The sequence below is a fragment of the Xiphophorus hellerii genome, chromosome 1 (genome assembly GCF_003331165.1).
Source record: "Xiphophorus hellerii strain 12219 chromosome 1, Xiphophorus_hellerii-4.1, whole genome shotgun sequence".
NCBI lineage: Eukaryota > Metazoa > Chordata > Actinopteri > Cyprinodontiformes > Poeciliidae > Xiphophorus > Xiphophorus hellerii.
In genome coordinates, this window is record NC_045672.1 from 14,918,362 (window position 1) to 14,945,909 (window position 27,548).

The 27,548-nt window shown below is 39.0% G+C and overlaps 2 protein-coding genes across 4 annotated transcripts; both read left to right on the forward strand.

Moving 5' to 3' along the window:
* Positions 1-301: 301 nt before the first annotated feature.
* larp4aa (La ribonucleoprotein 4Aa) lies at positions 302-19,600 on the forward strand. 2 transcript variants are annotated; one of them, XM_032573486.1, is made up of 17 exons: positions 302-840; positions 5,238-5,346; positions 5,435-5,593; positions 6,599-6,677; positions 7,243-7,379; positions 7,468-7,571; positions 7,656-7,766; positions 7,852-7,905; positions 7,990-8,199; positions 9,330-9,433; positions 9,671-9,712; positions 14,043-14,264; positions 15,457-15,511; positions 15,608-15,760; positions 15,842-15,981; positions 16,080-16,299; positions 17,028-19,600. In XM_032573486.1, exons 1-17 carry the CDS (start codon positions 724-726, stop codon positions 17,412-17,414), a joined length of 2,403 nt encoding a protein of 800 aa, XP_032429377.1. In that variant the 5' UTR covers positions 302-723; the 3' UTR covers positions 17,415-19,600. The 2 variants fall into 2 exon arrangements, with proteins under 2 accessions (XP_032429377.1, XP_032429383.1); XM_032573492.1 differs by lacking the exon at positions 9,671-9,712.
* Positions 19,601-20,573: 973 nt separating this feature from the next.
* asb8 (ankyrin repeat and SOCS box containing 8) lies at positions 20,574-27,282 on the forward strand. Of its 2 annotated transcripts, XM_032573514.1 has the most exons (4): positions 20,574-21,002; positions 22,351-22,527; positions 22,614-22,718; positions 24,597-25,232. In XM_032573514.1, the coding sequence occupies exons 2-4, from the start codon at positions 22,399-22,401 to the stop codon at positions 25,230-25,232; spliced, it is 870 nt and encodes a 289-aa protein (XP_032429405.1). In that variant the 5' UTR covers positions 20,574-21,002; positions 22,351-22,398. The 2 variants fall into 2 exon arrangements, with proteins under 2 accessions (XP_032429405.1, XP_032429410.1); XM_032573519.1 differs by lacking the exon at positions 20,574-21,002 and having other exon boundaries at positions 22,399-22,527; positions 24,597-27,282.
* The last annotated feature ends 266 nt before the right edge of the window (positions 27,283-27,548 follow it).

Here is a 27,548-nt window from a genome sequence, read left to right on the forward strand (position 1 = left end):
CTGAGGTGTTGTCATTTACAACTTACACTGCATTTAGAAAATATTCAAACCCCTTTTCTACATTCTGTTAGGTTTAAGACTTATTCTGAAACCGAAAAAATTTGATTGAAAGTGTTCTATTTTTTTAAAAATAATTACAGGCATATATATATAATTTAGGAGGCTGAAATAAAAGTCTTATGCTTTAAGCTTTACTGGAAAGTAGAGGCGTTCAGAGCTTGGCTTTATGTTCAAAAAAATAAAACTACAGTAAAAAAACTACAGGAAGCGGAAGAGGAAACAACTTCTACAAAGGTCAATGAGAACTCGCGGTGGCCGTTGGGACGTCGGCGGTCTGTGTGCCTTCGCCGAGGAAAGGTGCATGTCCCCAGTGTCCGCTCCGCTCGCCCGATAAGGAATGCGCCTTGCGAAGTCGCTGTGTGGTTCAGCATTTGATAAAACTTCAGCCGATACCGTGATATAACAGGAGTCATGGTTTGGTGTCGCTTCCACGTTTCTTATCCAAGCGTGCGAGCCTAATTCATTGAGCTAGCTGTCGTTAGCCCGCTTCGTTGATTCATAGCGCGCTAGCTTGCTAGCTGGAGTGTGCTGCTGGCCCATCCAGTTGACCGGGAGACGAGCTCGACTGACTGAAAAACACAGCCGCTGTTTGGAAACGAGGTGGTGGCGGCAGGCGGGGGGCCGGGAGAACGCGACGGGGTGGTAGTGAGTCAGGAGCGGCTGATGAGTTCAGACCAGAGCGGAGAGCCACCGCTGCTGCAGGAGGAGGCTGATCCCGGACCGAAGAGCGGTGGGAAGGACGAGGCTCCGCTGGGGAGCGAGGGAGGGTCAGGCGGCATGGTGAGTGAGGCCTTCTTTAGCTTCTCAGCTAGCTATTTGAGCTACTTCTGCTCACCCGACGTGGTGCCGGAAAAAAGCACCCAGTCATGGGAAGTACTTTTGATTGAGCGAAAGTCAGATCAGTTTTTGTCAGGTGTGATTAAAAAAGCAAATGTCCCATTCTGTGTTTTGCTCATATGTACACCGTAGGGGGCTTTTTATGCCACCCTTGTTAAATCTATAACCCTTGCTCTCAGCAAAAAGTGCACTTCAATAAATTACTGAAAAACCGAAGATAATTTCTAAATACTTTAATAACACTAGGGGATTTGCCTCTTTTGACGTGCTTTCTTAAAACTAATTTATGGAAAGAAAATCGGGCTTTTGGGGGGGGGGGATGTTTTTTTTTTCTTCCCCGGCATAATACTAGAGACCTGTTCGCGCATGAGTCACATTTATCAGCTAAAATTAACCCAACTAAGTATCGTGAAGCCGCTAACTTTCATTTGAGTCGTTTCAACTCCCAGTTTGCTCTTTAACCCTCCGTTACAGGACATTTTACAATCCCATATTGTGAAAACAGTCTGAGACGCTGCGGCTTAAATATCTGTTTGCAGCCACTTAATGCAAATGTGCGCACTGATCGTTAGCAGGGGGCTCCATTGCTGCTAACGAAGCCTCTTCGTCCAGCTCTCTTGTTAAGTAGTTTGCTGAGTAATCATTAGCTTGCTAAGTTTCGACCCGACCATATAATAACAAACACAATTTAAAGGTCCAGAATCCTATTTGAATTAATTTGTGAACAGTGCTGCGACTGTTGGCCGAGTAACAGACGTGCATTTGCTGTGATGTTATTTCAGCTAATCGCAGTGCTAGTTAGCCTAGCTAGTGCGGTGACATGCGTTGTGAATACCTGGCCTTCGCCGTGCTGCGCAGTCAGCTGACACTTCTTGGTTGTCCACGGCCTGTGACACAGAAGCGTGCATTGTGACCATGTGTCAAGTTGCACGGCTCATAAATGCCCTTCCCTGTTTGAGTGACAAAAGAGGGCCGATCGTTTGGGCTTGTTCGTTCTTGACTGCTGCATACACCCGATAATCCAGAGGCAAAACAGGAGACAGATTAATGTGGCAGTTGCAGGGGTTAAAGGTTAACGTACCTGTTGGGAGTTGGGGACACAAACTGATGCATCAACAGGCCGCACTAATTCCCACCATGTCAACAGGGATGACCTAATTTTGTTAATAAGTGATGAATGAATATTTAGCTGTCCTGGAGCAGACATTAGCAAACATTGTTTAAGATAGAAAAAAAAAAATCCCCAAATGTATCCAAGTGAAAATAAATCGACTTTAATGTACTTAGAATGTATTAATAAATTATTTTCAATCAGATCTGTTACCTTGTGATGGACATTTAATGCATGGTTTTATTTTAAAAGGATTTTTGATTCATTGTGATAAATATAAATTCCAATTAATAATTAAAATATAGTTGGAAAAAAAATTAATTTAACATTAATAAAAAGTTGCTGTTTGCAGTGTAGTGCCAAAAATCACACTTGTTTATATACCTAGTGTCCTCACAAAGGCAATTTCATTACTAGTGCATTTTTAAAAATTATTTGTGTCAGGTTTGACACCTATTAAAGACAAATTAAACAAACACAGAAAAGACAAGAGAGTTAGATTCTTTTGATCTCGCGAGGAGAACGGATAGAGATGTGTTTCCAGTTACAAATCTCCAACCGCTCTGAAAACACATTTGTTCGCTTATTACTTTCGGAGTCCCTATCACAGAGAACACTGCAACTCTTAAGGGGTGGGGGCAAAACACTTCATCACTTAGTTGCAGTGCTAATGACAATCACTAACTAAAACACATGTTGTCTTGCACTAGATTATTCGGTTCCAGACACAGGGTAGAACAGAGCAAGTTGTACATCTTCACAGTGACGGTTTTATAGCTATCTAACAGGTCAAGGAAGAAGAAGTTTCTGCTGAGTGATAAACCCTGTGAGCATGGTTGTCACTGCTTTTCTTCAGGGAAGCCTTCTTGAAAAGGGAAACAAAGTAATTCAACAACTATGCCGAAATAAAAGAAAACAATAAAGGCATATGAAACAAGAACATTATATAAGTAAAACTATAAATCTACATGAAACAACAAATATTTGATAATATATTATACATTTTACCTAACAATTTGTCTGCTGATTGGTGTCATGCAGTCACAGACAAACAGAGTTCACTTAAGTCTGCAAAGAAGTTGTTCATCATCACTTTAATGTAACTGCATTAAATGCCACAAATGTTTAGAGCATTCTTGAAGTCTACTGAAGCATCCAACATTTAAAATGCAAAATTGAATATACTTGGAACTACAGGTGCACTGATAAATTGGTCAGCTGATAAATCGACCACGATTTTCTTAATTTTGAGAGCTGGGTAAACGGCCGAGACTCGTATGAGATACCGATCATATCCATCTCCACTAAGGTCTGAAAGTCGACCACTGTCCTCTCTTGCTCTTCTGTAAAAGAGACCCGACTGACTGACCTGTTCTCCAGGTCACATCTGCACATGTACGGTTAAAAATAATCACCACACTTTTGCACATCAGCAAAGTTTTTGCTATATTTAGCAAATTTTCAGACAAAAAATAAAATTGGAATCGGGCTCTTTTAATGTTGGTGATCAGCCAGGAGACTCGAATGGGTTCTCACCATCTCTGGACATCTTAGATCACAGGGCTTTTGTTACAGCTGCACGATGTTGGACTGGCACATAAAATCCACGCTTTCCTCACTTCTCTAATATTCCACAGACACTCTGTGACCTTTATCATCATGGGTACAGTCATCTGTCTCAGGTTTGTGTATCTATTGAAGTGAAATTCAATCAAATTTACTGAACTTTGAATGCTTTACATATATTAGCCATTACTTACTGCATTACAAACAGTCCATTGCAGTGTTAATATTGCATAAACTAATACTGCAATAACACAATGTATGCAGTCCTGGTGCATTCTCACCCCATTCTGTGCTTGTTGAGAAGAATTTAAAATGTCAAGCAAAATGCATTAATATGGCTCAAACTACTTTGATTCTTGAATACTGAAATATTTTTTAAAAATTATACTAATACATAATACTAATCATATAAATTATATATATGTTGTAACATTTCAGATTAGTTTGTGGTTCTGCATCTTGATAAGCATAATAAAACAGACGTTTACCTTTGTCAGTGTATTAGGAAGCACAACACCTACTCCTCATTTTCTAAGTGTGCCCCTTTAAAAAAATATAAAGTTTTAAATGTTAAGAAGTCAAACTCCTTAGACTATCCTCTGCAGAGAAACAGTCAGATTGATCTCCCCCTTATCTGTGTAGGTTTGAGGGCTAAAAATTTTTTACTTTAATATTTTCCCCTCCAAGGCACAGATCATTCAAATAAAAATTGAAGATGGTGAGTTCATATTTCCCCCTAATATTGGAAGCAGTATGGATTTTAACTGCACTGCCAGGTTGCTGCGTGATTGTTTGCAACCTCAAACTTTTTAAATTCACTAAATAAAACTTAAAGGTCAACATGCAGCTGGATTTGTCAATTTTGTGTTTATTATTTATAATTATATTGAAAACGAGCTCTGAATTGACTTTAAAAAATGCAACGACAATGAATAAAAATATATCTATAAAACCTAAACCAAGAGAAACCACTCACCCTTAGATGCGACATTGAAAAATACATTTAAGTTTTTGTTCTGTGTTTTTTTTTGTTTGTTTGTGTGTTTTTTTTCCCAGCATGTTGGACTTTGTGGTGAAACAATAATGACAAAATAGATTAGTGTGACTTGGCTGTTATCTCATTAGAGAGCTATTTCCAAGGAGGATTTTGCCTTTTTTTTGTTATGGTTACTCTTCTGCTTTCATGTCACACACTATCAGCTGCCTCAGTGTTTAATATAATGCTTCTTTTTTTTCACACAGAAATTAAAAAATTTGACTCGGGTGTATTGCAGGAAGGACAAAACTAAAACACTTGGAATAGTTGAGAAGCGCAAAGCTGTGTTAGAACTATTTGTTGCCACCTCTGGATTTTTTAGATATATTTTTTGAGGATTGGTATTTGTGTTTTAAATTTGATAGAGAATTTGTACAAGAGTATAATTTCTGGCAACAATACCAATTATGAGATGACAAACATGTGAACCAGCAAAACACTTGTCCTTTAATACACTCTGATTATGTCTGAAACTGATTGCTTTACATGCTGCATAAATTGCACATTCGTAAGACAATTCCTGCAAATGTTTTGAAATCCTCAATCTAGCCAGAATCCAAGCAACAGTTTCCCTTCATTTGTGTTTTGAGTTGAATCTCACCTGATCCTGTGGTTTCTGTTTTGAAGGTCACCTCAAAGGGTGCTGGTTTGAACCCAAATGCCAAGGTGTGGCAGGAGATCCCCGTGACCCCCAGCGAGGCTGTCACCAGTCCTCACTGGCCTCCCTCAGACATCAGTAAGTGCTCAACACGGTAATAGAATCTGCATGAAATATTCACAAACGACTGATTCTTGAATCAAATGCGTTTTATTAATGTGACCAGGTTATTCAGAGCCTTCGTCAGCTGGTTGTAAGCAGTACTCTGTGGGATTTACCGCCCTTGGTGACAGCAGCTCCACAGCAACAGCTGAAATAGCAGTAAATGGAATGGACCTTCAAGAGCTGGGCTTTTCCCCCGCCGAGTCCACGACAGGGAGCTCTGGTCAGTCATCTCACCTGCAGCCTCCCCCACTCTCTTAACGGTGGCTAAGGAGAATCCTGTCTCCAGTAACTTGAAACAAATAGGTTTTTTGGGGAAATAAAAACTAACCGTCATTTGGTTTTATTCTATAAACGGCATTCATGGGCTTTGGATTTCGACACTGTCAAATAGTGGTTTGTGTTGTATAATTGCCCTCTGTCAGACATGACCCTTACATCCTTTCTTTGTGGAGCTAATGTATCTGGTGTTCTGTCCTATGTGGTGATTATTTTTATGCCAATGGAGACCCGCGCTGAGTGAGCTGGATTGCAGGTGGCATTCAAAGCTCAGTTCAGAGGGATTTTGGCCGCTCCTTGGTGCGATAAAAAACCCTGTTCAATCCAGGCCTCTAGCCGAGCATTCAGAGTAGAGTGGAAACTGTTTATTGTGACAAGTTTGCATTGATTATACGCAACAGCTTGTTGGATATATATGTTTTTAAAGTTTATAAACCTATATTCCTTCTGAAAGTGTCCTCTTATGTTTGCTTGTGAAGTGATTCGCACTGTGTTCCAGATCAGTTTTGAGGCGCCATCTTGCGAGATCGTCGTTCCTGTTAGCTGTTCTTGCTAGTGACACTTTTTCTTGTATTTGGCCGAAAAGTTGTTCAGATTTGCTGGAGAGGGAAAAGTACGAACAAGAGGAAGTATGGACCTCTGAAATGTAAATGTAGGGACACAAAGCAGCCGAACAAATCTATTCACCAGGCTGGATTACAGACACTGATGTGGTGCCTCACCTCAGTCTAGCATAAAAGAAATGGCTTTGGAAGAATTTGATACACATGAATGTGTGGACATATTTTGTCGGGCTTGGTGCAATATTTGCTAACATGAACGTAATTAGTTTGTGTTTACTGTGTTTTGTTTATTTAATGGTTTTATGTTTTTCTTTGTCTGAACTGGATGATCTCAGTTATTTGTACAAAAGTTTATTTGATCCTTTTTCTTGCAATTGAATATTTAGATTCCAAAACTGAAGAACAAGTGTCCTCTGAGAATCTACGAGAGTCTCTGAAGAAAGAGCTAGAGTTTTATTTCTCAAGGTAAGAGCCAAACACTTAGATTTGAGGTTAACGAGAGTCTTGTTTACCTCATAAATCTGACATGGGTCAATGTGGGAATCTCGCAGTATGACGAGCTTGAAGAAGAGTTTCTGAGTTTCAGAAATTATTTAAAATAAACACCATCAAAGTCTTGTCTTTTTTTAAAAAGATAAAATTATTCCCATTGTTGCTGAAATAATGAAACATGAAGCTGTTGTTTGTATTTTTCTGATTTGATTAAAGTGAAAACATAAACACTTGCCAGTTTTTAGTTTTATTGTACCTTTTGTGCACATTATTATTCATTTTTGCTGTAGTTCCCTTCATCAAGGAACACAAGTGCAGCAAACATGTTTATTACCCTTTTTGGATAGTTTGCAGTCTGCTACTTGAAATATGTCACCCATTGACTAGTTTCAACACTGTTTCCTTAAATGCAACAGGTGACGCTCGTTTAGTTTCTTGAAAGTAAAGTAAACTGTCTGGAGCAACAAGTGGGGATATTTTAGTTTGTGACAAATTAAGATGCGACTAATTTGCATGGATTTATAATTTTGTTGCACAGAGAAAACCTCTCCAAGGATTTATACCTCATGTCTCAGATGGACAGCGACCAGTTTGTCCCTATCTGGACTATAGCCAGCATGGAGGGCATAAAGGTTCTCACCACAGACATGGAGCTCATTCTGGATGTGTTGAGATGTAAGTGAAAGGATGAGCATGGTACTTTGTAAAACTATTAGAAATATGACATGATTGTCTGTATTTATATTTTAAATGATCCTTCTAGCTTCTCCAATGGTACAAGTGGATGAGAAAGGTGAAAAGGTTCGACCGAATCACAAACGATGCATCATCATCCTGAGAGAGGTCCCTGAAACCACACCTGTAGAGGTACTGTCACGTTGTGCTCATGTTTAGGAGTAATTGAGACATTTTTGGAAACTGAAAAACTGACTCGTTGTCTCAATCCCACAGGAAGTTGAGTCATTGTTTAAAAACGAAAATTGTCCAAAGGTGATAAGTGTCGAGTTTGCGCACAACAACAACTGGTACATCACATTCCAATCGGACACAGATGCTCAGCAGGTACGTCTGGTTAATCTTCACTTTGCTCCAATTCAAAATGAAACACCTTAAATGACCTGATTCGACTCCTGAATTCCTCTTCCAGGCATACAAGTACTTAAGGGAAGAAGTCAAAACATTTCAGGGAAAACCCATCATGGTAAGTTGAGCTGAAATGTTTTAGTTTGTAAGTCCCCTCCTGTAAGAAACATTGAGTCATTTCTTGTTTCTTTTCATCTAATAGGCACGGATCAAGGCCATCAACACATTTTTCGCGAAGAATGGTTACCGTAGCATGGACAGCAGCTTGTATGCTCAGCAGTCCCAGAACCAGTCCCAGTACAGCTCTCCACTTTACATGCAGCATGTCTACCCCCAGCAGCAGTACCCGGTCTATGGCATTGTACCGCCCACCTGGACTCCTTCACCCACACCCTATTTTGAAACTCCTCTGGTAAGAACCGACTCTAAATGAACTGCATGAAGCTGGAATGGGTCCCAGACCAGATATATTTTTAATAAACTGTATTAAAAAATTATTCATTTATTGGTGATCTGACCAGTTTATCTCATAAACTTCTCTCTTTATTTGTTGTTGCTAATGATTCACCAGTGATCATTATTTTTGGCTTTTCATGTAAAGATGAAGATAGTTTTTGTGGGTGAACTCAAACTTAGAACTTTAATTTTCACACATAGTTGGTGTAAAGCCTGATATTTCAGGTTACACTCTGAAAAATCAGGTGGATTTGGTGATGGACTAATGTCAGGGTTTCCCCCAGCGCATCATAAGCCTGGTGGGCCACCAGGCTAAACATTGCTTATTTATTTTAGGTTTTTTAAATATTTAAGACTTCATAGTTGGTGTTTAGGTATTGTTAATGTCTTCCAATAACAGATAATTACCTAGTAATATTTTCAAATTTCTTGTCAACTTTAAGCATTTTTTATCTCAAAAACATGGTGGCCCATTGGATGACTTCCTTAACGCCCCTACCACTGGGGCACTAAGGTAGGGGCGCCCAGTGGTAGGGGCTATCAGGTTTTCTGGGGGAAACCTTGAATGTCTTTTGGTTGGCAGCTGCTTAAAATGCATCTAAATTAGCAGAAGTGTGTAAAATAAAAAAAGGCTCATTATCAGCTCTATTACTTTGAATTAGGAAAGCTTTTTCTTGTGTACACACAAGTCTCCTCATTCTGCATATTTAGTGCATTATTACATTTTGTGAACTGGGCGGTAAGACCAAACGACACAAATGTTTTGCATTCAAAAATGTAAGGAAAAAACTACTGGAGTCTAAAATTTGTAGTAACCCATCTTATCAATTCAATTTGAGAACAATATGCAGTGCTGCAAAATATTAGGAAGATTCACTGTGTCCGCAGTGAGTTTTAATATCTCTTTCACTAAAATCTAGATGAGGTGGAGGTGTGTAGGGCATTGAATCGCTATTGCTCTATGAGCTTAAATGTCTTCAATATTTTCCCTGTATTACATTCTTGGACTGCTGCAGAGTAAATAATTGAACAAATTGCTACATGAAACAGGATTAGTCAACGCTGCCATTTTTTCTCCCTATTCAGGCACCGTTTCCTAACAGCGGCTTTGTGAATGGATTTGGCTCTGCGGGACACTACAAAGCTGGCTCCACCGCTCTTAACCTAACTCGCCCATTCAACAGAAACCGGTAAGAAAGATCTTTTTATTTGCTGTGCTGCATTTTTAAAGTTGTGACTTAGACTTCAGCCTGCAGTTTTCATAAATGTACTCTTAATTGGAGTGTGGCATTCACCACTTGTTGTTGTTGTTTGCATGTTAGGTTAAACTGTGAATGTCAGATCATCCGCAATGCAGTGTTGTCTGAAGAAAATGTAACCCCACAGGGAACTGCTCTTCACTCCCCTCTTTCTTACTGTCCTCACAGTGTCCCTCTGTATTCAAGAAAGAATGTTATAAATGCCTTCAGGTACCACTATACAATACTGTATGATAAGCTTCATCGCTACCCTCATGTCTTACCATACTGCTGCAGCCTAATGACTAAAACCACACCAGGACTGACAATCGGTTATCTTTATTTTGGTCCTTATTAAAACTTTCATTGCTGTGATGATGCTTGGTGCCATTCATATTAATGAAATTATTGGAGTTTTCCTGTGATTTGATTGCTCCAGTTTTTGCCATTTGAGGACTCTTGGCACCAAACACATCCCCTTGCATTGATACACCAGCATACATCATAGTAACTGTTAAACTTCATTACAACTAACCACTTATTTTACTTTTCATTGCTGCTTTCTTCATTGACCCAATGCATCATGTGCTGTAGCAAAAGAACCAGCAGTAGAGAAGCTGATAAATGCTTTCGATCCGATGATGAGATCATGATGCGCATGGAGGGACAACATGGGAGGAAGATAACTGGCTTTGGTCCTCTCTTTACTCCTTCTTTTCTCTCCCCCTCTTCTGTTTCTTTCTTTCCAAAGTCAGGAACTTCACTCCCATCCCGATGAGCGTTCAGATTATGAGATCTGAGGGTCGAATCTTTAAAAGATCATAATTTGATTCATGTTTTATTAAAAAAAGCTTTAATTTTAGCTGTTTTACTCAAGTGTTGTCAGCTCTACTTGGTGAGTTTATGATTGGTGGCAGGCTTCAGCCCTCCAGCCAATCATAGGCGCACATGTAGCCCAGATCAACCATCTGCTTGTGTACATTGTCTTTACGGAGGCAGCATGTTGTGTGATTTGGTCGGTGGATCCATAGTTTCCTGTCACATCATTTGCATGTTGCCGTTTTCTTGATGTAATGTAAAGTTCACTTCTCCGTATGGGTTTGTTTCTCCACCAAAGTGGTTCCAGTGCTTGTTTAGTGCATTTTGTTATTTGGCATTAATTGATTTCTGTTTTAACTGTTGAAGGTTGGTCTCACATGCAGCTGGACTTACACCAGCATCATTAATGTTGCTGGGCTGGGAAAAAAAGGCATCTCCACCAACATGCGTTAGTGTGGCGGTGGTGTGTTCAGTGTGTAGTGTCATATTGCTTACATTTTGGTCTTTTTATATACAAAACCTTCTGTCATGCAGAAAAGATGTTTAATTATTAACTGGAATATATTAGGGCTGAAACAATTAATTGGACTAAATAACTTTTGAAATTGAATAATTGTTTTCTGAAGTATGCAGACTCAATAAAAGGCAGTTTACTGAAAGAAAAACATACCCAGAGTAGTAATTAAGTCAAAATTGTACAAAAAACATATACAGGTAAAAGCCAGTAAATTAGAATATTTTGAAAAACTTGATTTATTTCAGTAATTGCATTCAAAAGGTGTAACTTGTACATCATATTTATTCATTGCACACGGACTGATGCATTCAAATGTTTATTTCATTTAATTTTGATGATTTGAAGTGGCAACAAATGAAAATCCAAAATTCCGTGTGTCACAAAATTAGCATATTGTGTAAGGGTTAAATTTTGAAGACACCTGGTGTCACAAACTAATCAGCTGATTAACTCAAAACACCTGCAAAGGGCTTTAAATGGTCTCTCAGTCCAGTTCTGAAGCCTACACAAACATGGGGAAGACTTCAGATTTGACAGCTGTCCAAAAGGCGACCATCGAGACATTGCACAAGGAGGGAAAGACACAAAAGGTTATTGCTGAAGAGGCTGGCTGTTCTCAGAGCTCTGTGGTCAGAAAAAGTGTACAAGCGATAGGGATCACCGCGCCCTAGTCAAGATTGTGAAAAAAAACCCATTCAAAAATGTGGGGGAGATTCACAAGGAGTGGACAGCTGCTGGAGTCAGTGCTTCAAGATCCACCACCAAGAGACGCTTGAAAGACATGGGTTTCAACTGCCGCATACCTCGTGTCAAGCCACTGTTGACCAAGAAACAGCGCGAAAAGCGTCTCACCTGGGCTAAGGAAAAAAAGAGCTGGACTGCTGCTGAGTGGTCCAAAGTCATGTTTTCTGACGAAAGCAAATTTTGCATTTCCTTTGGAAATCGAGGTCCCAGAGTCTGGAGGAAGACAGGAGAGGCACAGGATCCACGTTGCCTGAAGTCTAGTGTAAAGTTTCCACCATCAGTGATGGTTTGGGGTGCCATGTCATCTGCTGGTGTCGGTCCACTCTGTTTCCTGAGATCCAGGGTCAACGCAGCCGTCTACCAGCAAGTTTTAGAGCACTTCATGCTTCCTGCTGCTGACCTGCTCTATGGAGATGGAAATTTCAGGTTCCAACAGGACTTGGCGCCTGCACACAGCGCAAAATCTACCCGTGCCTGGTTTACGGACCATGGTATTTCTGTTCTAAATTGGCCAGCCAACTCCCCTGACCTTAGCCCCATAGAAAATCTGTGGGGTATTGTGAAAAGGAAGATGCAGAATGCCAGACCCAAAAACGCAGAAGAGTTGAAGGCCACTATCAGAGCAACCTGGGTTCTCATAACACCTGAGCAGTGCCAGAAACTCATCGACTCCATGCCACGCCGCATTAATGCAGTAATTGAGGCAAAAGGAGCTCCAACCAAGTATTGAGTATTGTACATGCTCATATTTTTCATTTTCATACTTTTCAGTTGGCCAACATTTCTAAAAAATCCCTTTTTTGTATTAGCCTTAAGTAATATTCTAATTTTGTGACACATGGAATTTTGGATTTTCATTTGTTGCCACTTCAAATCATCAAAATTAAATGAAATAAACATTTGAATGCATCAGTCTGTGTGCAATGAATAAATATAATGTACAAGTTACACCTTTTGAATGCAATTACTGTAATAAATCAAGTTTTTCAAAATATTCTAATTTACTGGCTTTTACCTGTACGTGTGTTATGTTCTAACCAGAACAAGGGGCTTATTTTAACTCCAAAACTCTTACTAAGCACCTTTTGCTATCCAGTTATTAATTGATTTATTTAAAAAAATAAATCAGATCAGCCCTACACTATAGATGTTAAATCAAGTAGGGCTGAACTTTTTACATGTTGATGCTAGACGTATTTTTTTTTAGCTGCAGATGCATCCGTTTCTACAAATGATGAAGCATACACTAAAGAAGTGCTGTCATTGCATTCTAGGCATCAAAACTTTTAATTATTTTAAAAATGTAAAAATTTGAATAATTTGTATATTTCCGTATTATAAAAAGCCTTGAGTGGATAAATAAATAATGTTCACAAAGTGAAAAAAATTTTTCTCCAATTACCGCAATCGTCATAATAACCGATAGAATAATGAGTTACTAAAATAATTGTTAGCTGCATCTCTAGACTCAACGCAGCGGAGATTAATCAGGGTTCCTGTTGTTTTTTAAGAAAGACTTGAGCTACACTCAGCTCTGAACCAGCACTGGAAGCACTTTTCTTGAAACGGAATTGTTGTGGCTTAATGTGTCTTAGCCTTTTCTATTTGTGAATCTAAAAAGATTTCTGAATGTTTCCTAAAATTTGCATCATTGAGAAATTGCTGCAGAAGATTGGAAAACAGGGAAGTAGATCTAGTAAAACTTAACTCCCACCAGTCTGGAAGCTTTACTTGGTGTATGAACCTGCTCTGTTTTTGCTCACAAAAAGTCAGATATGTTTGGCTTCCTGGTGAAATTTTAGGATGAACCTAAAATGCACTTTAACCTTTCCAGGTGAAGTTAATGTGACCTCCTCTAAGCTTCTGAACACATGGGTCCAACTGTTAATGTTTCAGTACTTTTTGCACAAAAAGAAGCTTAATGACTAAATTAACAATAGATGTTTGATGTATTTTTTGCTGTGGCAAACTCGCCACTATTGGCTTTGATTTCAATACATTAAGTCATCTTCTTAGATGCCCTACTTTCATGATGTGTCACTATAGTGTGAACCTTTTACATTTTCCAGAAATTTCACCAGCCAAACATCCCAAATCTTTGTGTGGATTTTTAAATGCATTGAATTTGCATTGAACTTCCCTGTATTGAATTTGCAAAACATTTCCCTGATTTTTGATTTTCTATAACTTTACCGCAACAAGACTTTAAACACTGGTCCTTGGTGAGCGCATGTCCATTGGACAAATGACATTGATTAAATAGAAAGGCTAAAATCATATTAAGTGATTTTAATTTTCACCGTGTCCACTGTTTGTCTTGTATCTCTTTAAATGACTTGAATCATTCAGAAGTTTGGGAATTTGCAATGTAAATGTGATTAAAAGTTAAAATGACCTCATGCTGTTCATTTGAAACTTCTGGCTCTTGGCATAAATCCGTATCATTTTAACAAAACTTTATTTGGATTTTTACTTCAACAGAAACCACGTTAAACCCCAGATTAGGACCAGCGAGGTGACTGCAGCCTCAATAACACCTGTACCCCTGGAGAGTCTGACCGGCCTGCGCAGCCCCCAGCCTCCTGTCATCGGCACCTCCACTCATCAGGCGACCGCTGACATCACCTCGGCCTTCTCGCAGCTCTCCTCCTCTTCATCTTCTTTGGACCCTAATGACGACAGCGGCATGGCTGGACGTGGAAGGTAAACTGATAATCCCCTCGTTGAACCTCATTTCTGTATCGCTGAAGTATTGGTTGTGTTTCACACATTCGGTCATGATGTTTGAAAACTACTAAAGTCGTGGTGTTTAGTGTGTACTGTGATCTTTTGAGATTTGTGTCTCGGGATACAGAGTTTAAATGCCAGACATTAAGTAAAAGTAAATATTTGATTCAAGGTGTTGGTTTCACTCTACAGTCAGGTTATTTTTTTTTAATCAAGGTTTTATTTCAAATCAGTTGTCAGTTCATTTAGGTTGCGCACAAAAGTCTTTTTCTGGTAGCTGTGAAATGTAAGCAGACAAGATACTGACCAGATAAAACCTAAAAGAAATACAGTAATGAAAATGCACAGTTTTACTAACAGCAGTTCAGCACTTGTAGCAGAAAACATAGAAGTGGTTCTATTTTTGATGTTTCTATAATGTTAACTTTTGCATAGTTACACTGATTCTCTCTGTAGTCAGTTTTATTGCACAGTTAAACTTCATTGAATATCATAGAATTGCAATGAAATTAACCAGTCTTGCTTTCTTGTAGTCACAGCATATATGACTTCCTTAGAATTTATACGAATTAACTTTATTGATAAAGACAAAACTAAGAATTCCTTTGATTAAAAACAATCTACAAAATCAGTTTGCTTTTTATTTTATTACTTTTTTTGTACTTTATTTTGCCACTATAGAAGTCATGGCTATGCATGCTTTCTGCACGTTATATCCGAGAGAAACAAACTTATATGTACAATGATACATTGTACATATAATGTACAATGTATCATTGTAAAAAGAAATAGTAAAAAGTTTTACTATTTCTGTGAATAAATTAGGTTTGTCACTTTGTTAAGGTGTCCACAACAGATTTGACTCAATATCAAGTTTGATTTAGTAAATTAATATGGGTTAAGAGGTTTAGACAATTATTGCATTGTAAAAAATAAATCAATAAAACTACAGGAAACCTGGTCACACCTGCACTTTAATTGGCATCTAATTTTAAAAAGGAAAAAGAACCAGAAAGAGATTCTTACAAAGCTTGAAAGCATCTGGATGTTGCGCATATAAATTAGTTTTTGCTATAATCTCTTATAAGATCAAATGGTGACATTTATGTTTGACTTGTACATTGTCCCGTTTTGAAATTATGTTTTTAATCAACCATTTGCCTTTCAGACGAAGCACAACCTATAGAGGAACTCGAAGGAGGCGAGAAGATGAGCGGAACACGGTAAACGGCCGCGTCTCATTGTAGAGATTTTGAATTCTTTAGAGCTTGAACCACAGTTCCATTATTTGTTTGTATTTTCTTCGTTCTGATTCACAGAGGCCGGTCCCCTTAGCCGAGGTGAAGGTTTCTCCGCCCAAGTTTGACTTAGCCGCCACCAACTTCCCGCCTCTTCCTGGCTGTGTGGTCAGCACACAGGGAGAGCCGGTGCTAGAAAACCGAATGTCCGATGTCGTACGTGGTTTGTACAAGGTAAGGATTCTCTAATTCAGCAATGCTTGAGCTGCGTGGGTTTTCAGAAGTGTAATGCTTGTGGTTCTCTACGTCTTAAAGACGGAGCAAACCAATAAAGAAACCACTGTGAGTCCAGCGTCAGCCCAAACTCCGGCCACAGAGGAGGCTGTGACCGTCTCAAGTCCTGCCCCGACCGTCTCAAAATCTGTTTCTCAACCACTTGGATCTCTGGCTTCCCGGTATGATTGTCAAATTACTTTTCTCTTCATATTTTGAGATACTCACATGTTTCTGTTGGTTAGTGTACTAAAGTCTGATATGTTTTTTTTCCCGACAGTATAAGTAATCAGGAGAAGAGAGTGGAACGAGCTGAACCCCCAGTGTCCAAAGTAACTCAGCGTACACCAGTTCAAGCTACTGTGAACTCCTCCTCTTCTTCCTCCTCCTCTTCCTCACAGCCTACGTCAAGCTCACGACCTCAGCCCTCTGCTGCTTCAACACCAGCAACCCCCAGCACGCCCGCCGCGTCTACAGCCGCTATTACCACCCCAGCACAGGTAACGAATGAATCTGCTTTTTTGTTGCCAACTTATCAATGTGATTTTTTTCCTGATGATGAGAAACTTTGCATAGAGGGAAGTGAAGGAGTGGACAGACTGCCTCTCTCTCTCTCTTTTCTCCATCTCAATCTTTCTCTTCTTCTGCTTTTTCTACTCTTTCCTTTAAGTTCAGTGAGTTCACTCCTGTCCCAGTGACCATTAAGATTATGAGATCTGAGGGTTTGACCAAAGAAATCACAATGTGCCTTACAAAAATATTTAAAGCCCTTGAACTTTTTCACATCACAGCCACAGGCCTCACTTTACCTCATTTGGATTTTAGGTGATGTACCAACACAATGTACATTTGAGTAGGAAAGAAAACAACTGAAGTTTTTCAAAATTATAACTATATCAAATGGTTTTTGTTTTTATTATCATTTTTAGCTGTAAACTCGTTTTTTCAATGTCTCCTTTCGTGAAATAGTCAAGTTTTTCTAAAGGGATCTTCGTCAGTTTGCATAATTTTCCAAATTGCATCAAGCAAAATGATTTACTACATTGGCATGATTGGGTAGGTCTATTACATAAAATTTCTGCAAAATACATAGATTTTTTTTCTTTCATTCCCTACCTAAAGTAGTTGCATAAATACTTATTGAAGGCACCGTAAATAAATAAATAATTTTTCACCCTCACAGAACTTTTAACATTAGATGTTCTTTTTAAAATCTACCTTGCTTCAGGAACCCCGTAAACTCAGCTACGCCGAAGTGTGCCAGCGGCCTCCCAAGGACCCTCCCCCCGCGCCCCCGGCCCCCTCCGGCACGGCGTCTGGCCAGCCGCTGCGTGAGCTGCGCGTGAACAAGGCCGAGGAGCCGGGCTCCGGCACCAGCACCGGAGACAAGCAGGAGCGGGGCCACGATAAGGAGGGGGGGTGGGAATGCAAGGAGAGCCGACCGCCGCGCGAACGTGACTCTCAGGGTTACTACCGCAGCAACGGCCCCAGAGGCATGGGGGGGCTCAAGTTCCGGGACCAGCGGCGCCCGCCCCCAGCTCGACGAGGCTCCCCTCAGGGAGGCTTCAGGCTCACTGGCAAAGAGCAAAACATACCACCAGTATCGCCAAAGTGAAAACTTGATATGAATAGAAAAAATATGTATGAATATATATACATGGATATATATATAAATATATATATAAATATATAAAACTATATTAAGATAAATAAAATAAAAGCAACAACTTTATGGTAGCCACCTTTCCCCCCCCACGGAGACTGTCCAAAGAAATGCTTTTAAATGACTGACATCCAGGACTTGAGGGCAAAGTGACACCTGATGAACTTCTACGACTGGTTCAGAAACTCTTCTTGTTTTGGTCTCTGGCGTTACGCTTAAAAGATTTTAAGTGCGATTTATCTGGAGGCTGCGCTCATGCTCTGCTTGGGGAAGGTGGTATGCTGGGCCTCATAAGTGGCCCTCTACCTATTTTTCTTCTTTTTATTTTGAAAAATAGATGTTGGTCTGCAAGAACAATATGCACTAAGACGAAAACAACATGCATATATGTCATGTACATATACAAAGATATCACTAACACGCAAAGAGACATCGGTTTTTTTTTTTTTTTTTTCCTTTTGTGCTTATTGCAAGTATGACTGAAGGGTTGACTGATGTCTGCGTATGCATTGATTGTTTAGCAAAATGATTGAAGTGCTCCAGTTGCACTGACGTAACGAAACGGATAACTTGATTTTTACAGCAGAGATTCTGAATTATCGTCCAGAGAACGGACGGCCTGGTCTTCTAATGTATATTAATGAAAATGTGTTTAACAGTGGTGTTTTGATTCCAATTTACGATTGGACTCGGAAACCGTTCACACCACAGTCTTTGTTTTGTTTTTTTTTCTTTTCTTTTTCTTTCTTTTGCGTTTGAAGCCGAAATACAAGTTGGGGGCGCCCACTGGTCCGTTTGCCGTGGTGAACCTGCAAAGCCTGGTCCAAAGTTTTTCATGTTTTGTTTTTTCCTGTTTATCAGAACCATTTTTGGGTCTATCCACTGCAATGAATTCAGAACTTCGTCATCGTTGATAATCAGTCAGGTTCTCTGTTTACATGTTTGGTTTTTTTTGGGTAGCGGGGGGGTGGGTGCGTTTTCCTGAGAGAAATCTATACGTTGATGGTAAGAGTTGACTGTTTTAGTGTGCCTGGTGGCTCAGGTGAGGTTTGGCTTTTCTACATTATCCCAGGATATTCAGGTTAAGCTTATATCTGTGAATTGTTCCTAATAGTGACAAAGTTTAAAAAAAATAAAAAAAAGAGGCTGTGGAGTGCTGTTAGATAAGGATGATAGCTACACAATATCTGGCAGCCATGTTGTGGAAAGTAAGAGCATTTTTCCCATGCTATGTGCCAGCTGCCTGCGATCATAGTTCTAGGATAAAGTTTTTGATTTTTATTGATGAGAAATGCTAAATTTAGCTTGGGAAGCTTTTTGGCTCAGTGAAACTGGATTTTTGAGAAGCTGTAGAGGTTTAGTTGCCTTTGCTATATTGTTATTATAACCCTTCACTAGAAATGTGTGTGGGAGAATGTAATTATTTCTAGTTCTAAATTTGAAGAGAGAGAGAGGCTATTGACAAGACATCTTATCGGATTGTTTTTTTTTTTTGTGTTTTAGGGTGAGTTTGCAGGTTTGTTCCTGTTTTTTATTTTTGGAAAACACGTTGACTTAGAACATGAAGTTTGACTCACTGTATGAATTGCTTTTTGAATTTATTTATTTTAATTTTAACGCTTTTCTCCCAATCTTGGTAGGCTGGTTTCCCCAAAGTTGTGTGAAATCGCATTGTCAAAATAAAATCACGCATATGACATTTGTATACTGATCGAGATGTCGGCTGAGAGAAAAATACTTGATGCATTTACTTTGGGTTTGATACTGCAGTAAACAAATATCCAATCACTGGGGCTATTATTATTTTTTTTATTATTTTTATTTTCTATTGAGTATGAGCAGCTAGTGATCTAGTATAATTACAGAAATGCACTAACTTGTTTTTAAAAAGAATCGTACTCATGAGTAATGTGAAATAATTTTAGAAGCATATGGTTGATGTTGACAGGCTTGCAAATATCTACAGGAATTGCTTTCCCCCTCTGCAATATTGTTTGGGTTGTTTATTTTTATTTTTTTTTCTGTTTAATTTGGATTGGGGTGGCAACAGGAAATGTAGTAATCGATCAACCAAGTGTTTGAGACACAATCTTAGAACTGTATGAAATGTCACCAAAAATAAATTATTTTGATTTGGCTTCCGAGTCTCACTTGTCTTAAGTTTGTTCTCAAGTGTTGTTCTCGCCCACACACAACACCGTTAAGGGTTGCCTTGTAGTTTGTTTGTTTTTTCTGCATTTTTCTTTTAATTCAACCTGGTAATTCACACCCGAAGACATTTACATGGTTATGCGTTTCTATCTGCAAAGGCTCGTTGTGAAGTGTTTTAAATTGTCTGCTTTTAAAAAAGCAATTCTGCATTGAATTTATGTTTTCAATATGGGGTTTTACAAAATGGGAAAATGAAAGTAGTAAATTCATGGCTGTAGATGTATAAAATTCAAGAGGATTAAATTTTCTGTTTTTTTTTTTTTTTATTTTATTTTTCAATGCTGTAAAATTGTTGCACAGATTTGTGTGGAGGTGCTTTTGCAGAAAATATCTTAACTCTATCAAAGTTTTTTTTTTATGTGGTTTTAATGTTAAAGGTCTACTTTTGTCATTTCAAATTTGAGAATTTGTTTTTTGCAGTCAATATTTTAATTGGCACATCTTAAAATTATCAAAATAAAATGGGTTTATTTGAATGCCAATGTATTTTTTTCCATTTTTATTTTTAAACTGACGTTTCAACTCATGCTAGGCTTTAAAAGTATGAAATTTAGATGGTAATTTTATAATAAAAGAAAATACCTTTTTTTTGTAGATCTTCAGTGTGCATTTTTTGCACAATTCACATTTATTTAGCATTAAAAAACTGACAAATGTGCACCTTTTAATCATATATAAAAAAATATTTGTAGTTATCTGAATTTATTTGATATTGGTAGTTTAATCACTTCCATTTTAATGGACTGAGTAACAATATAATTCTAAACTGTTGGTACATACTTTAAATATTGTATTCTTGACATTAAGTCAATGAGAGAAGCTTATCTGCATAAGTAATCGAATAAATAATGGGGGCCCAAGTCGACCTCTGCTCAAGGCCCTCTGTAATTTTTGGCCGGCTCTGTGGAAATGAACGTGGCTTCTTTTGGATATTGTTCTCATCGTAGTTTTCTAGGAATATTAATGCAAAGTGTCTGTTCATTCTTTGATAACCTGTTAATGGGAGAGGCTCTGGAGCTGCAGGATGACCTGAAGGTGTCCGCGGCATGCTCCTGTCGGTGGACGCCAGCGCTGCCGCCGCCATACATGCCTATATCCTGGGGTAGGACGTACCATCCCATCGGAGCCAGTAACTTCGGTAGACGCCGATCCTTTTTGAGAAATTTAACGATATCTGCGGTCCAGACGGAAACATCTGTCTGCAGTCGCTGTGACAGTTTGAGGCGGAAGGTGTGGCTGCGTGACGGGTCCGTGTTTATGTCAAGCCGCAGCGGTAGCCAGCTGACTCTCTACACGGCAACTTGCTCGATCTATCGAGGGCTGTAAACGGTACGTTACTCCACCTGCATCGGCGTTTTGACGACGTTTGATGCTAAGTGTGTTTTGAAGCGCGTTTGCACGCATTTGAAGGAGGTGTCACGTGTTTCTACATTTATCTGTGGATTTTTTTTTCTCTTCGTATCTCCGAGCTAGCATTAGCTGCTGCTAGCTAGCTGTTTGCTAGCCGGGATTTTTGTTTTGTTTTGTTTTTGTTTTTTCTCTCCAAAGCAGACCCTCCGCAGCTTCTTCCGCCAGCTTACATACGTTTTAGCGTTAAAACTTTGATTTAGTATAGGTCAAGTGCCACTATTTTAATGTAAATCACCAGCTATCGCCACGTATTTGTACGGTGCTGCGTTGCTACAGTATGTATGTATGGGTCATTTTTCTAACTGTCAGCTAAAGTTTAGTGAAAGGGCAGCAGCCATTGGAAACAACATACTTACTCAGATGTTTGATACTCAAAAAGAGATTAAACTAAAATAACATTTGGTTTTTTTTAAATAACTAAGTAGGCAGTCTTTCAACGAATTTACACCTCTATTTTCTTACATTTGAGACACGAAATTTGACGTAATCTTAGTTCTAATTTTATGCTCTATTCTTGTATTTATTTAATTTTTTTGTTTGTTTAGTTTACACTTAAGTAAATTTTGTGATGATTTAATTGCAATGTACACCATTGTGCCTTTTTGGCCAAATCTCCCTCGAAAAACAGATTTTTATCTCAAGGGATTTTCTGGTAAAATAATGGTTAAATAAATGGCAATAAAAAACGTAAACATTTCAAAAATGTTAAAGGGAAAAAACTAAATGAGTGATATTAAAAAAATACACCTGCCAAAAATCTCCGAAATTTCTACAATAGTTTTACATCTTTACAAGAAAAAGCATGAATATTCTCAAATGTCGGAAAACAAACCAAAAAAAAACTATAGTTTCCCACGATTAAAGGCATAATGTTGCATAAATCTGTAAAATAAAATATTGGAAATTTTAGGCGATGTACATCAGTGTTTTACAAAGTCTACATGGTAAGTGAGTTCATCCTGTAATTGGGCGGTTACCGGTTCAAATCCGCGCTCTGTCTGTCTCTGTCGTCGTGTCCTTGAGCAAGAAACTTCACATGCCTGGCCTGCAGGTGGAGGTCAAAGGGCATGGTGGCACCGGTGCATGACTGCCTCAGGTTAGCTGTAAAGCATTGATCCTTCTAAGTGGTGATGTCTTAAACGCGATCAGTTAGGACGTCCATTTAGATGAAATCGGGAACAACCTGAGCGCTTATTACTAAGGTATTCCATGATCTCATTATGTGTAGCAGTGTGTAACCCAAACATTTAAAAAAATTGTCTTCCAGTGTGCCGAAGTGTCACCCCTGCCTGGGTGCCATGGTCCTCTGTTACACATGAGCTCTACTATGTGGTACATCATGCAGAGCATTCAGAGTAAATACTCCTTGTCCGAGCGGCTCATCCGCACCATCGCCGCCATCCGCTCATTTCCACACGACAACGTGGAGGATCTGATTCGTAAGGTATGTTGCTTATCATGCTTGGAGTAAAAAATAAAAAAAAAAGTCTCCTGGCTGTTTTGACATTTTCTATGTCCGACCCTTCTTAGGGCGCTGACGTAAACCGGATGCATGGGACCCTCAAACCCCTTCACTGTGCCTGTATGGTAGCTGATGCCGACTGTGTGGAGCTGCTGTTGGAGAAGGGCGCAGAGGTGGGTTTATTTCCACGCATTTTAGATGAATATTCAGCTCTCCAGATAGAGATCACTCAGAGAGAGCTGAGCCTGTTTGTGCCTGTTGATCTGAAGCAGTGCTGTACAATAAGATGTGGCTTTTGAGCTTGTCTGCGGTGGTTATTCATAGCCCTGGAAAACAAGTGATGGTTATATTTTAGCAGGTTTCCGGGTTCCTGCGCAGTCTTGCCATGTCTAGAAAAGTACGGAATTTGATTTTCATAATTTTCCAAGTCTGATAAGGAAATAAAAGACAATTGGGGATAGAAGAGTTTTGGTACTTTATTCAATCAACTAAAAGATTATTTTAAAAAATCAGAAAAAAAACGACCTTTTTTTTCCCTTCTGCTTTGGTTTTTGAGTTATTGACAGAAAACTCTTTATATATATATATATATATATATATATATATATACACACACACACAGTATATATACGTATATATATGGAAACTGAGTTTTTTCAGTTTTGAAAATCAAAAAGCGTAGAGATGAGTTAAAAGTAGGTTAGACAAAATTTGTGGAATAGAAATTGCACAATGTTGACAGAAGTGCTCTTGTAATATCAGGGCAGGAGTAAATCAAGTCAAATGTATTTAAATAGCACATCTAAAACCAACTTCAGTTCACCAAATTGCTTTACATAATAAAAAATTAACAATTAAACAACAAGAAAATGAGTAAAATTAATCAATTAAAACACAGCCAACACACAGATGCCCTGCATAACTAGGGTTAAAAGCCATTGAAAGGAAATGTGTTTTAAATGGAGGCTTAAACTGATCGATTTAGTAAGTTGGGGTGACACATGTGTCATCAGTTTAGTGAAAACACATGCGAACCACAACATGCGTGATGTGCACTTCCTATGATTTTTTTCAGCAACAATGAATACACATGAAAGTTTTCATTTGGTCGGGTTCAAAGTTGGCTAATCTGTTTGGACTGACAAGCTATTAGTTTGTTTACTTTCTTCCTAACACACCACAGTTTGTCACTGAAAGCCAAAGGAAACTTCGAATGGTTTTTTGGGAACTTAGCTAGAGGCAAAATGCACTGAAAACGAACGTTTTGCACGAGAAAATGTGTTCATTATTCTAACAAAGTGACTCAGAAATGAGTCGTACTTTAAAAATAAAAACTCTAAACCCATTAAAGTAAGTTGAGGTCTATACCGTCTTTAGTTTATTATTAACTAAGTAGGAATAAATTGTTGTTTTTTGCTGTCTATGCCGCATGGGAGGTAGTTTTTGTGTATTTATAAAGGTGTATTAAAGATGCACTTATAAGGCCTATCCTAATTAATTTAAGATCTGAGCTGCCAATTCCAGTTTTTTTGTTTACCGCTCTCATTTTTTATTTGCATCAAGAGCTTTAACACCTAAAGAAGAATTTTGAGTCCAAAAGAATTGTATTATAAAGTTTAACTCTATGCATAAAATATATGTTTTTTTTAAATTATCTTAATGTTTTAATTTTAAATAGATGAAATGCATCTACTTAATGCAGATACATTAAGTAGATGCATCTATAGATGCATCTACTGAATGCATCTGCACAAACAGTGGTTTATAGACCACAAACAGTAAGAGTTCTTAGTTTCAATGAATTTAACAAAATGAATTTAACAAAAACTAGAAATTTAGATTTTTTTAGTTTGTGACCTTCAGATCACTGATTAGAGCTAATGAAGAAAAGATTGGCTTATTCCAATTTCCTGGTGACTGGTTGGGTAATTTCTGCTATTCACATGACAAAACTAAGCTGTTATTTGTACAGTAAAGGTCTAAAAGGCTGAAACCTGTCTTTCCAACAACTAAACCTTTTTACCTTCCTGTTGATATGATTCCTCCGTCAGGTGAATGCTCTGGATGGTTATAACCGCACGGCGCTGCACTACGCTGCAGAGAAGGACGAGAGCTGCGTGGAGCTGCTGTTGGAGTACGGTGCCCAGCCGAACGCGCTGGACGGCAACAAGGACACGCCCCTCCACTGGGCCGCCTTCAAAGACAACCCGGAGTGTGTGAGGGCCCTGCTGGAGAGCGGGGCCTGCCCCAATGCCCGGGACTACAACAATGACACGCCTTTGAGCTGGGCAGCAATGAAGGGCAATCTGGAGAGCGTCAAGGTTCTGTTAGACTATGGCGCCCAGGTCCATGTGACCAACCTGAAGGGTCAGACCCCTATATCCCGGCTGGTGGCCCTGCTGGCCCGAGGCCTGGGCACGGAACAGGAGGAAGAGTGCTTGGAGCTGCTTTGCCGAGCGGCGGGGCGCTTCGAGATCCGGCGGCCTGACGGCACCCTTCCCAAGGAGCTGAGCAAAGACCCCCAGCTGCTGGCGAGGCTGTCCAACATGGTGGCTCAGGCGCCCACGCTGCGCTCGCTGGCGCGCTGCGCCATACGGCAGAGCCTCGGAGTTCAGTTCCTCCCCACCGCCGTGAAAGAGCTTCCCCTACCTGAAACGGTTAAAGACTATCTACTACTGAGAGACTGATGACGGCGGCGGCGGCGGTGGATCCTCAGACCTCATGGGCTGATGATTAAACAGCTCGTCATACTGCTTTTATTGGCAAGTCGATACAGATGTATGTCTTTTTTTATTGTCTTGTATTTACACAACATCTGGATGAGGAGTGATTTAAGTGCAGACTGCTGTGTTTAATCAGTGTCATGTGAATGAACAAGGCAGGACTTGCACACTTTCAACTAAACAGCTGTTGGTTTTTCTTTGAAGTCTGGTAGCAAAAAGAAACAACCCCCTTCCCCCCCGCCAAACTAAAGCAACAGATTTGCTCGACTTCCTCGTGGGAATAAACCAAGATCAAACAAGTTCTTTGATCACTTAGCTATGTTCTAAAAAGCTATTCATTAGAATATTTTAGAATGCTTATTATTACTCATTTTTGCTTGATTAGGTTTGTAAATGAAACTGTGTCGGACTCAGAAGATGGCTTTGTTTAAAAATGATAAGAAACGTACAGTGACATGCTTTCAGCATGCGGGAATAAAAAATAAAAAAATGCAGTTGATGAATGACGTAATTATGAAGGTTTTCCAGTACTTTTTGTGAGATGCAGTACCTGGGAAGAGTAACCATAACCTTTTAACTTCTCCACATTTTACCACACGACAACCACAAAATTTCAAAAGTAGATTATATTTATGGTGAGAAAATAATTGATGCTTCAAAGTGACCGTCTTCTTTACAAGATAGTTCAAGCTCATTCAGATTACATGGAGAGCTTCTCTGGACGTCTGTGTTTAATATCTTGCCTGACATTCTCAGTTGGATATAGGTCTGAACTTTGACTAGACCATGTAACACATGAGTATTATATTAAAGTTATTTTCCTGCTGGAAGGTGAACCTCTGCAGAACCCACCCCCTCTGCCCACACACACATTTTTCAAATCTAACCAAAACAGTCTCAGACATTTTGAGTTTGGTTAGTGCAGGTTTTTGCAGCAAAAGTTTTGTTTGTGTTGCCACCACTTTAAGGATTTTAATAACAGTTTGAGGGTGGTTCAGCAGAGGCCAACCACAGCCCTTCAACCTTACCAAAATCAGTTAAAAATGATGTGTAATGTTTGGACGCAAAGAAATTTGGTTTGTGCTGAAAACATGAAGGTGTAAAAGAACAAAAATGACACCACTTTTGTTTTGCTGTGACATTTATGTGTTTTTCTTTAATATCTTTGATACTATGATGGCAGAGAAAATATTTTTACTTCATTTAACTTCCCTCCGGTGCTCACGCACTTAAACATGGATAATTCACCATCCACCTCACAGTTATCTTCTACTTTGTGATGGTCTGTCACATAAACTCCCACTAAAATACACTGAAAGTTGTGGTTATAACGTGTTGAAATGTGGAAAAGTTGAAAGACGTCAAACTTTTTTTTTGCAAGGCACTGTGTTGAAATAATTTGTATGATAAGTTTTGGTTGTGATCAGTTTGTGATATTCACTAAGAAAATAGCATTAAACACAAACACACACACAGCTATTTGGAGCAGGAAAGATTGTACCAGATGGGAACAATTGTATTTATGTTGTAGCAGCAGAGTGAAGCTGATTATTAGTGTTGGTTTCACTTAAGTGTGCCAGGTAGTCTTCTGAATATGTTCAACGCTAACAAAAGTGGTATCACCACGCCTGCTGTCATGTTTGACTCTCTGTTTATTTGGGCTTTATTGAGTGTTGTTTTTTTTTGTTTCTACAATGGAGGTTTAAACTCGCAAAACATTTTCAAGGGTGCTCACGGGTTCCAAAACTGAAGTCACTTTGTTTTAAATTCAATGTTTAAATGTTAAAACCATCAAATGGCATGATGAGTAAGTTTTGTCTTTTGTAAAGCCACTCAATGAGCTGGCAAAAATTTGTTGGAGGTCTGACATCTGACCGTTTCTTAAACTTATTTTGTCTGACTGTTCTGTAAATATACATTTAAATTAACCATACAATTATTTCTTGTGTATGCCTGCAAAGGTGCTGCTTTTCTTTGTCAATATAATGCAAGTAAATGCCTTTTTCTTTGCCTGCCTGCCTTTTTCTCTTACTATTTTTAAACGCAAACCATTTAATTCTGACTGATTTATTTCTGCCAGCTCACATCTACAACTCCTACATTATTCCGCACCAGCTTCACTGCTAACGTAAACTCTGACTCTTGGATCTTCCACGCTCTGCAGCAAATCCCTAAGAAAAGAACTACAATATATTTGCTCATAAATTTAATCCACATCTGTGTCATTAAACATATTTTGTCTTAAAGCAATTTACACATGTTTTAGGTTATTTTGTGAAA